This window comes from Haliotis rufescens, unplaced genomic scaffold (genome assembly GCF_023055435.1).
Source record: "Haliotis rufescens isolate VD_foot unplaced genomic scaffold, xgHalRufe1.0.p SCAF_2, whole genome shotgun sequence".
Taxonomy (NCBI): Eukaryota; Metazoa; Mollusca; class Gastropoda; order Lepetellida; family Haliotidae; genus Haliotis; species Haliotis rufescens.
Genome location: NW_025963890.1, coordinates 2887847 through 2900344, shown reverse-complemented (window position 1 = coordinate 2900344; position 12498 = coordinate 2887847). Strand labels below are relative to the sequence as shown.

The window sequence follows — 12498 nt, the reverse complement described above, 5'->3', positions numbered from 1 at the left end:
GTAGATACACTTGTCACTGGGGAAACAGCAGTGGGTGGATACACTTGTCACTGGGGAAACAGCAGTGGGTAGATACACTAGTCACTGGGGAAATAGGGGTGGGTAGATACACTTGTCACTGAGGAAACAGGACTGGGAAGAGACACTTGTCACTGGTGAAACAGGAGTGGGTAGATACACTAGTCACTGGGGAAATAGGGGTGGGTAGATACACTTGTCACTGGGGAAAAAGGAGTGGGTAGAAATGTCACTGGGGAAACAGGAGTGGGTAGATACACTAGTCACTGGGGAAATAGGGGTGGGTAGATACACTTGTCACTTGGGAAACAGGAGTGGGTAGATACACTAGTCACTGGGGAAACAGGAGTGGGAAGATATGCAACTGGGGAAACAGGAGTGGGTAGATACACTAGTCACTGGGGAAACAGAAGTGGGTAGATACGCTTGCCACTGGGGAAACAGGGGTGGGTAGATACACTTGTCACTGGGGAAAAAGGAGTGGGTAGAAATGTCACTGGGGAAACAGGAGTGGGTAGATACACTAGTCACTGGGGAAATAGGGGTGGGTAGATACACTTGTCACTGGGGAAACAGGAGTGGGTAGATACACTAGTCACTGGGGAAACAGGACTGGGAAGATACACTTGTCACTGGGGAAACAGGAGTAGGTAGATACACTTGTCACTGGGGAAACAGGACTGGGAAGATACACTTGTCACTGGGGAAACAGGAGTGGGTAGATACACTAGCCACTTTGGAAACATGAGTGGGTAGACACACTAGTCACTCGGGAAACAGGAGCGGATAGATACACTTGTCACTGGGGAAATAGGGGTGGGTAGATACACTAGCCACTGGGGAAACATGAGTGGGTAGACACACTAGTCACTCGGGAAACAGTAATGATAGATACACTTAAGGTTGTCACTGGGGAAACAGGAGTGGGTAGATATGTCACTGGGGAAAGAGGAGTGGGTAGATATGTCACTGGGGAAACAGGAGTGGGTAGATATATCACTTGGGAAACAGGAGTGGGTAGACATGTCACTGGGGAAACATGAGTGGGTAGAAATGTCACTGGGGAAACAGGAGTGGGTAGATATATCACTGGGGAAACAGGAGTGGGTAGATATGTCACTGGAGAAACATGAGTGGGTAGATATATCACTGGGGAAACAGGAGTGGGTAGATATGTCACTGAGAAACAGGAGTGGGTAGATATATCACTGGGGAAACAGGGGTGGGTAGATACACGTGTCACTCACTGGGGAAACAGCAGTAGGTAGATACACTAGTCACTGGGGAAACAGGAGCGGATAAATACACTTGTCACTGGGGAAACATGAGTGGGTAGATACTCTTGTCACTGGGGAAACAGGCGTGGGTAGATACACTTGCCACTGGGGAAACATGAGTGGGTAGATACACTTGTAACTGGGGAAACAGGAGTGGGTAGATACTCTTGTCACTGGGGAAACAGGAGTGGGTAGATACACTTGTCAACTCTTGAAGAAGAAGGATTGGGTAGATGTCACTGGGGAAACAGAATGCGAGGTGAGGTGAAATGGGGTTTCATGTCGCGTCCAAGATTATTGCACTTATATTGCGACGTGCATGTACGTGGGGCCTCTTGCTCTAGTCCGGACTAATACCGATTCTATAGTGCTAGCCCAGTGGGATAACATGCCCACGTTTAACATTAATACCCCAATCATACTGACAAGCCGACCAATCCTTGTCTTATACCCTTAATGCCTAGCGCCAGGCAGGGTTACAAGTACAATCTTTAAACGTATGTTGGTTTGACGCGGCCGGGAGTCGAACCCCGGACCTTCCGCTCTCCGAGCGGACGCTCCTAGACCACGGCGGCAGTCGGACACAGAAGGAGTGAGTAGGGAGACATGTTACTGGGGACACAGAAGGAATGAGTAGAGAGACACGTGCCTGGGAACACAGAAGCAGTGAGTAGAGAGACACGTTCATGGGGACACAGAAGGAGTGAGTAGAGTGACATGTTACTGGGGACACAGAAGGAATGAGTAGAGAGACACGTGCCTGGAAACACAGAAGGAGTGAGTAGTGAGACATATTCCTGGGAACACAGAAGGAGTGAGTAGAGAGACACGTTCATAGGGACACAGAAGCAGTGAGTAGAGAGACATGTTCCTGGGTACACAGAAGGAATTAGTAGAGAGACATGTTACTGGGGACACAGAAGGAATGAGTAGAGAGACACGTGCCTGGGAACACAGAAGGAGTGAGTAGTGAGACATATTCCTGGGAACACAAAAGGAGTGAGTAGAGAGACACGTTCATGGGGACACAGAAGCAGTGAGTAGAGAGACATGTTCCCGGGGACACAGAAGCAGTGAGTAGAGAGACATGTTCCCGGGGACACAGAAGGAGTGAGTAGTGAGACATATTCCTGGGAACACAGAAGGAGTGAGTAGAGAGACACGTTCATGGGGACACAGAAGCAGTGAGTAGAGAGACATGTTCCCGGGGACACAGAAGGAGTGAGTAGAGAGACACGTTCCTGGGGACACAGAAGCAGTGAGTAGAGAGACATATTCCTGGGGACACAGAAGCAGTGAGTAGAGAGACATGTTCCTGGGGACACAGAAGGAATGAGTAGGGAGTATGTTACTGGGGACATAGTCAGTCTTACAGACCCTGATACAAATATATATCAAATACAGCCCATGCAAGTCTATAATGTTTGGCAAGTCTAGATCACTGCAGTATCTGAAAATGAAGAGAGTCACTGGGCTCCTTTTTATTATATTTTTATTAAGATAACTGAACAACTGTTTTTTTTATGTACGATATGTTCATTTCAGAGACTAGATTTTAGTCTACTGGGGACACAGAATTAGTGATTAGAGAGACATGTTCCTGGGGACACAGAAGGAATGAGTAGGGAGTATGTTACTGGGGACACAGAAGCAGTGAGTGGAGAGACATGTTCCTGGGGACACAGAAGCAGTGAGTAGAGAGACATGTTCCCGGGGACACAGAAGGAGTGAATAGAGAGACATGTTCATGGGTACACAGAAGCAGAACAGTACATCAGAACTAAAATGATGTCTTATTTGAGATACATTTAGAATTTGGAGCACAACGGAAGGATAATATATATGGATGAACAATTGTAATATGGTAATTTCATATATCTTATCTTAAAATGGTGCCATTTTTGAGCCCCGGATATTTACAATAAAATAATTCACTCACCGCCAAGGGCACTGTGACTGTTTGTTTCCGCCCAGACATGACTGAGACATCCAAGTCTGTTTCGCAGGCGGTTTGCTGGAAGCCATGTCTGGAGCACCGGGCTGAGGCCTCAGGCCGAACACCAGTCCAACGATACATCCCGTCACCACACACACACCCAGCTTGGGGAAACACGGCATGCGTAAATACAGATGTACAGAATGGGAAAAGGAAGCAAAATATAAATCATAATAACAATTAGAGGCCACCAGGGGGATGGACAGTTTGACCCTCACAACAATTGTCCACGTGGTCGGTTACATGGTATGATCCTATTGACAATCGACCATGGGGTGGAGTAGGTTATTTGGTCCTTACAACATCGACCATGGGATGGGAAGGTTGTTTGATCCTGTCAGCAAATAATCATGGGATGGGCGGTTTTATCCCAACAACGATCGATCACGGATCACGGAAGTCCTGCAACTCTCTAACATCCATGTGTTGCCATAGAAACACAACAGTAAAAAAATATAAATTACCGTCACGAGAAGGATTTTCCTCTTTGCACTGCTCCTTGAATGCACCTCTCCCACCAGAAGCTGAAACAGTCCCGGGGACTGCAGGTGATATCGGACATATACACACATGCTTTAAGCATTGGCCGGTGTCAGTAGCGACAAGGTAAAGTTTAGAAACGCGCAACTGTACATGAATGTTCCAAGTGCATTGTGGTGGCTTGTGTTTGTGTGTTACATTTGAAGACGGGATATGTAGTTCAGTGAGCTGATTGCATGTTCCACAGTTTCAAATGAAATGCAAGGAGGGACAAAAATCGTTGGTGTATTCAACGATTAAATCTGTATCGAGAGCCAAGGGTAAAAGCCTTATCTAAAATAAATATTATGTTAGGTTTAGTTTGTTTGTTCTGTTTTCAAAGTGTGAACACGGTTTTTATATATTTGGTCTGCACCGGTGCAATTAAACAATGTTTTCTAACACAAGAAGGGCATTTCATGGACCGCCAACAGTTCAGTTAAAAAATAATTTTGTAACATAAGAAGTGTATGTGATGGACCGACATCGGTGCAGTCGCTTGCATGGGTCACTTACCCCCGAGGAGCCCATCTGGGAGGAGTCCTGAAAAAACACCAGAATACTGATATAAAGGATGGATCATGCTCTCAACATACATTGCGTATACACTGATACACGTTATGTCTACATAGATGTTATCACGCGAGTGTGTTTGGGGATGGTAAATATCCTGTATTAGGAATAAACATTGTATTTAGCGAGCCTTGGCGAGCTATATACATAGTGTTTATTCCTGATACAGGATGTTCAGGTTCCCCAAATACATACGCGTGATAACCCCTTGATCATATAATGTCATTCTTCAATTCTATGCTCGAAAATCCTTTTCCATCTCTCACAGTACGTAAACATTGCAGGTTTTCATGGAATGTGCGCATTAATATATATAACGAGATAGGGTAAGTGATGTGTCAGTCGGACAGTGGTAGTAGCCAATGTAGTTCCAATTGAAACCTGTTTCTTATACAGTGGCGTAACTCTTATATGTAAAACAATAATTGCCTAAACAAATTGTTTTTACTTGCCTTTCGTGGCAATCCACCGGGCTGTCCAATAGAGTAACTGCCCTTTATCAAAGGGAAGCTACTCTAACCCTAGTGTGTGAGACTTCACAGCCACAGTCAGGCATTGTTGACAGTCGGCCTGTCCTGTTATAACGTTACGAAGTCTATCAGATGTACACACAGCGACAAAACGAAACAAGTTAACAATTCGAACATATTTCGGCCAAATCCAACTGTTTTAATTTTTGGAAAAGGTTCCAAGCCACAGAGGTCTTCAAGAACAGAAATGGAAAGTGATTCCGCTTGCCTAGTGCCCTCGCAAAATTGTTTCGCAATTTATATCGCCAAAACTTGAAAAATGCCTCATCTAGGTCACAGTAAGACACTGGTTTTTGGTATTTTAGATTATTCTTTTGATAATGATAGCAATTGTCCCAGTGGTTTCTCCACATTCCCGATGGTTAATTCTGACTCGATCATCGAATGACAAGGGCAATACCAGGTTTGTTTATAAACACTGAAAGTAGTCTCTACTTGACTTTGATATTTGCATCTCTATCGGCATATGACCACAACGGATATCATTTTTATCCGTTGGCTTTTTCCTGCCGAGAAACTAACCATTATATGATAAAATGATATGTACGATGTATACAGTGGTAAATACGGTGTATACAACGATCAATACGACATATAGTTGTACGACAATATATATATTGTGCATACAGTGATAAATACTATGTACACAGTGATATATTAGATATATAGCGATATGTATTGTGTATTAAGTGATAAATACGATACATACAGTGATATTGATTGTGTATACATATACGGTGCTATGTATTGCGTAAACAGTCATATATACGAGATAAACATTGACAAGTACTCTCTATACATTGATATTTACGATATATATATGTATATATTTTATATATATATATATATATATATATATATCTCTCTCTCTCTCTCTCTATATATATATATATATATATATATTACGCATACAGTGATATATACGATATTCACAGTAATATGTATTTTGTATACAGTTATATATACGATATATAGAGTGTTTTGTATTGTGTATAAAGTGATATATACGGTTCTTTGCATTGTGTATACAGTGATATATAAATATATAGCGATATGTATTGTGTATAGATCTAATCATATAATATGCGCTATATAGTGATATGTATTGTGTATAAAGTGATAAAAATGATATATAAACTGCTGTGAAGTCTTTGATTGGCATTTAGAAGAACATGAATACATGACACTTTTTTATGGACAGCAACTTCTGTAGAACTATAGCAAATATGCAGAACAATAGAGAGTGTGTGAGACATCCCAGGACGTACACACTGAAGCAGATGTGTAGAACAGTAGAGAGTGTGTGAGACATCCCAGGACGTACACACTGTAGCAGACATGTAGAACAGTAGAGAGAGTGGGAGACATCCCAGGACATACACACTGTAGCAGATATATAGAACAGTAGAGGGTGTGTGAGACATCCCAGGACGTACACACTGTAGCAGATATGTAGAACAATAGAGAGTGTGGGAGACATCCCAGGACATACACACTGTAGCAGATATGTAGAATAGTAGAGGGTGTGGGAGACATCCCAGGACGTATACACTGAAGCAGGTGTGTAGAACAGTAGAGAGTGTGGGAGACATCCATGGACGTACACACTAAAGCAGGTGTGTAGAACAGTAGAGAGTGTGGGAGACATCCAAGGACGTACACACTGACGCAGGTGCGTAAAACAGTAGAGAGTGAGGGAGACATCCCAGGACGTACACACTGAAGCAGATGTGTAGAACAGTAGAGAGTGTGTGAGACACCCCAGGACGTACACACTGAAGCAGGTGTGTAGAACAGTAGAGAGTGTGTGAGACACCCCAGGACGTACACACTGAAGCAGGTGTGTAGAACAGTAGAGAGTGTGGGAGACATCCAAGGACGTACACACTGAAGCAGGTGTGTAGAACAGTAGAGAGTGTGTGAGACATCCCAGGACGTACACACTGAAGCAGGTGTGTAGAACAGTAGAGAGTGTGTGAGACACCCCAGGACGTACACACTGAAGCAGGTGTGTAGAACAGTAGAGAGTGTGTGAGACACCCCAGGACGTACACACTGAAGCAGGTGTGTAGAACAGTAGAGAGTGTGTGAGACACCCCAGGACGTACACACTGAAGCAGGTGTGTAGAACAGTAGAGAGTGTGGGAGACATCCCAGGACGTACACACTGAAGCAGGTGTATAGAACAGTAGAGAGTGTGTGAGACACCCCAGGACGTACACACTGAAGCAGGTGTGTAGAACAGTAGAGAGTGTGGGAGACATCCCAGGACGTACACACTGAAGCAGGTGTGTAGAACAGTAGAGAGTGTGGGAGACACCCCAGGACGTACACACTGAAGCAGGTGTGTAGAACAGTAGAGAGTGTGTGAGACATCCCAGGACGTACACACTGAAGCAGGTGTATAGAACAGTAGAGAGTGTGTGAGACACCCCAGGACGTACACACTGAAGCAGGTGTGTAGAACAGTAGAGAGTGTGTGAGACATCCCAGGACGTACACACTGAAGCAGGTGTGTAGAACAGTAGAGAGTGTGTGAGACACCCCAGGACGTACACACTGAAGCAGGTGTGTAGAACAGTAGAGAGTGTGTGAGACACCCCAGGACGTACACACTGAAGCAGGTGTGTAGAACAGTAGAGAGTGTGGGAGACATCCCAGGACGTACACACTGAAGCAGGTGTATAGAACAGTAGAGAGTGTGTGAGACACCCCAGGACGTACACACTGAAGCAGGTGTGTAGAACAGTAGAGAGTGTGGGAGACATCCCAGGACGTACACACTGAAGCAGGTGCGTAGAACAGTAGAGAGTTTGTGAGAAATCCCAGGACGTACACACTGAAGCAGGTGCGTAGAACAGTAGAGAGTGTGGGAGACATCCCAGGACGTACACACTGAAGCAGGTGCGTAGAACAGTAGAGAGTGTGTGAGACATCCCAGGACGTACACACTGAAGCAGATATGTAGAACAGTAGAGGGTGTGTGAGACATCCCAGGACGTCCACACTGTAGCAGGTATGTAGAACAGTAGAGGGTGTGTGAGACATCCCAGGACGTACACACTGTAGCAGATATGTAGAACAGTAGAGGGTGTTTGAGCAGCCCGGGACATACACACTGTAGCAGATATATAGAACAGAAGAGGGAGTGTGAGACATCCCAGGACGTCCACACTGTAGCAGATATGTAGAACAGTAGAGGGTGTTTGAGCAGCCCGGGACATACACACTGTAGCAGATATGTAGAACAGTAGAGAGTGTGTGAAACATCCCAGGACATACACACTGTAGCAGACATGTAGAACAGTAGAGGGTGTGTGAGACATCCCAGGACGCACACACTGTAGCAGATATGTAGAACAGTAGAGGGTGTGTGAGACATCCCCGGACGTACACACTGTGGCAGATATGCAGAATAGTAGAGGGTGTGGGAGACATCCAAGGACGTATACACTGAAGCAGGTTTGTAGAACAGTAGAGAGTGTGTGAGACATCCCAGGACGTACACACTGAAGCAGGTGTGTAGAACAATAGAGAGTGTGGGAGAGATATTCCAGTATCCACTGTGCAGAAGATATGTTACACGCTATGAAGGATATGTTGCGCTGTATTGCGATGTATGGGAGATATTTGGATTGTATACACTGTGTAGGTGATGTACTTTAATTCTATTCAGTTCCGACTATATTATATATTGGTGTCATAACTTTGAGACATTTTACTCACAAATAGACCGACAAAATATGAAATCATTACAACGAGCAAATTTAAAAGCGATCACGGCTGTTGTAAGAAACACAATACATTTCATATCCCGTGCAATTCAGTTCAGTGCTCACTCCACTTCTACTTATTACCATCTTCCCCAGGCAAGGGAGTTAACTGACTTTAAAAGTCCAGTTTCCACCCTTGCCGAACTAGGCTGGAATTCCTGGGCTCGATCGTAGCGCCACCAGTAGCTATTACGAGTTATGTCCCTGCTAAGCCTCTCCTTTGTACCAATCAGATTCCACCTCTCGTATCACTTGCATTTGCTTCAAACATGGCGGCGCCCAGTCAAGACGATCTGATCGATAATCAAGAACTATATTGTGATAAAACGGATCTTACATCGCTAAGTGCTTCAAACCACGAGAGAACCTTGATTAAAAATATGAAAAGATTTGGAAAATATCGGTTGACAACGAGTTGGCGGTGCACATGCTTTGCAAATCCTGCAATCGACCGAAATCTGCACGACAGTTTACGATTAGGATTTCGATTGCGCGATTTTGATTGGACTATGCGTAGGCTCGTTAGTCCAGCCAAAACTCCATAATACCAGCCTAGTTCGGCAAGGGTGGAACCTGGACATTAATAGCCAGTTAACTCTCTTGCCTCTGGAAGATGAATTTTTACGTATTATTAAGCTTATTCATGTTCCATTTATATTGGTTACATAATAGCCGAATATTTCTGTCTCGGCTCTTAATTCTGCTGACCGTGGATGGACACATTTGATGGTTCCAGTGGATATATCATGAAGGTCCAGGTGCAGGAAAAGGCTAAAAAGGTTAGCACGTACCATATATATCAAATTACACTTGTATGTACACATGGCCGCATAGTGAGCCAAAACAGCATCATGAAGACGGAGGCCCTGGATAAAACAGGATCCGAATATTATCCTGGCAAGTATAGATACAACTAACAACGCAATATTTAACTAATGCGTTCTCCAGGTCAGCCAAAATGAGACCTAATGTCTCCATGTATGTCTAAAAATAAGATCATGGATACGACACAGAAGGTGCACACGAACTGGTGACGGCAGGTGTTACGACAGGCGGTGGCGGTGTGATCTATGCTGTGAATCACTTACCATCAAGTCAAATGTTTGTCGCGACATTTGGGTGCGTCTCCAACACCAGGCAGGGCCACACGTACTAGGTCACCTGTTTCAGCCGTTACTTGCGAGCGGATGAGGCGCTGGACAGTGTAGGTGAACGCTCAGGTAAACACTCTTGAACGACAGAGGAGTTCACTGATGTAGTAACAGCCTCACCTCTCTTGTGTAACACTAGTTGGAGGCATTAACCCCCTCACAGTCCCACCGTATGAGCGTGTAGCAACTAAAATAAAACGTCGTCATGAGTTGAATATATATGTAAATACAGTCTACCTTTCACTGATTCAAACAATGCGCATGCGTCAAATCTGAAAACATGGACTGATGTTAAGAATGTTGGTTTAATATATTTTAGATTTGTATGTTTAAGTATCAATAACATCTTTTGTACACTTGCGGGCCTTGTTTGAACGAAACATGACCGTAGAGGGTTGTTTACTCATTAAGCGTAAGACTACCTTTACATACAGGTAAATATATCATGTGGCAGGTGGGCAGGCGGGCCCCGTCACTGAGGTGAAGAGGATGCAACTTAACACCCTCGGACACTGTGCGGTGTTCAGACATGTCACTTTCACACAATGTGGAACAGCAGTTGTCTCTTTTGTAGGTCTTAGTGTGGAGAGAATAGACGCACTTCCTTAGATACTAACACGTGACACGGTCCACGTGGAGAGCATGGGCCCATCGATCTGAATACAATCATCCTTCATCGTGATGTACAAAGTGTTGGAAGTTGGAAATTATCTGATTCAATCTGTTCCTGTCTAGTTTAATACACATAAACATGTCATTAATGTGTTTCTGTCTATATTAATACATCTCAAATGTCATACTTGTGTTTCTGTCTATATTAATACATCTCAAATGTCATAAATGTGTTTCTGTCTATAATAATACATCTCAAATGTCTTAAATGTGTTTCTGTCTATGATAATACATTTCAATGTCATAAATGTGTTTCTGTCGAAAATAATATATCAAATATCATGAATGTGTTTCTGTCTATAATAATACATATCAAAAGTCATAAATGAGTTTCTGTCTCTATTAATACATCTCTAATGTCTTAAATGTGCTTCTGACTATAATAATACAGTTCAAATGTCAGAAATGTGTTTCTGTCTATATTAATACATCTCAAATGTCAGAAATGTGTTTCTGTCTATATTGATACATCTCAAATGTCCTAAATGTGTTTCTGTCAATGATAATATATAAATAATTCATAAGTGTGTTTCTGCCTTTAATAATCTACAAGAAATGTCACAAATGTTTTTCTGTCTACAATTCACATCGAATATCATAAATGTGTTTCTTGCTATATTAATACATCTCAAATGTCATATATATGTTTCTGCCTATAATAATACATCTCAAATGTCATAAATGTGTTCCTGTCTATAATAATACATCTCAAATGTCATAAATGTGTTCCTGTCTATAATAATACATATCAAATGTCTTAAGTGTGATTCTGTCTCTATTAATACATATCAAATGTCTTAAATGCGTTTCTGCCTATAAGAATACATATCAGATGTCTTAAATGTGTTTCTGTCTCTATTAATACATCTCAAATGTCGTAAATGTGTTTCTGTCTATTTTAATACTTAAATATCAAATGTCATTATATGTTTCCGTCTATATTAATACATCTCAAATGTCATACTTGTGTTTCTGTCTATAATAATACATCTCAAATGTCATAAATGTGTGTCTGTCTATAATAATACATCTCAAATGTCATAAATGTGTGTCTGTCTATAATAAAACATCTCAAATGACTTTAATGTGCTTCTGTCTATAATAATACATTTCGAATGTCATAAATGTGTTTCTGTCTATATTAATACATCTCAAATGTCTTAAATGTGTTTCTGTCTATAATAATACATCTAAAATATTTCTGTCTCTATTAATACATCTCAAATGTCTTTAATGTGTTTCTGTCTATAATAATACATTTCAAATGTCTTAAATACGTTTCTGTCTCTATTAAAACATCTGAAATGTCTTAAATGTGATTCTGTCTATAATAATAAATTTCAAATGTCTTAAATGTGTTTCTGTCTATAATTATACATCTCAAATGTCTTAAATGTGCTTCTGTCTGTAATAATACATTTCAAATGTCATATATGTAATCTGTCGATATTTATACATCTCAAATGTCATAAATGTGTTTCTGTCAATGATAATACATATATAATTCATAAGTGTGTTTCTGCCTATAATAATATATACTGAACAACAAAAGTTCCTGTGACATTGAATAAGATTTAATGCAACGTTATGAGATCACTGGAGCGAGCCACCCAGGGGATGACATTCACGTTCTTTTGTTGAAAAGAATCCTGAACAAGTCGAGCAATCTGAGGCCGGGCGTTGTCATGTTGAAAGGTAATGCCTGGGCCATGACGAGGCAAAAACGGTAGAACAACAGTGTCGATGATCTCGTCGCGGTAGCGCTGTCCATTGAGATTTCCCTCTACCACTATCAAACGGGTCCCCTGTCTTGCTGTAATCCCACCCTATACCATAACGCTGCCGCCCCCGAACCGATCTTCTTCCATGACACAATGATTGACGTAACGTTCACCTCGACGTCGGTACACTAGAATCCGTCCATCGCTGTGGCTGAGGTGAAAACGCGACTCGTCAGTGAATATAACTTGTCCCCACTGCATGGCCGTC

General features: G+C 42.4%; 1 protein-coding gene across 23 annotated transcripts in view; it reads right to left on the bottom strand.

Annotated features, from left to right (window-relative positions):
- Positions 1 to 12498, bottom strand: part of LOC124116740 — a 178995-nt gene that overhangs the window by 105206 nt on the left and 61291 nt on the right. For all 23 annotated transcript variants that reach the window (XR_007222136.1, XM_048399488.1, XM_048399481.1 and 20 more), the window contains 4 exons: positions 9775 to 10024; positions 4327 to 4353; positions 3756 to 3815; positions 3235 to 3395 (listed from right to left, as the gene is read on the bottom strand). Coding sequence is in view for 22 of the 23 variants with exons in the window: in XM_048399488.1 (XP_048255445.1) it covers positions 3235 to 3395; positions 3756 to 3815; positions 4327 to 4353; positions 9775 to 9801 (275 nt within the window). In the remaining variant the exon portion in view is untranslated. The remainder of the gene's footprint in view (positions 1 to 3234; positions 3396 to 3755; positions 3816 to 4326; positions 4354 to 9774; positions 10025 to 12498) is intronic.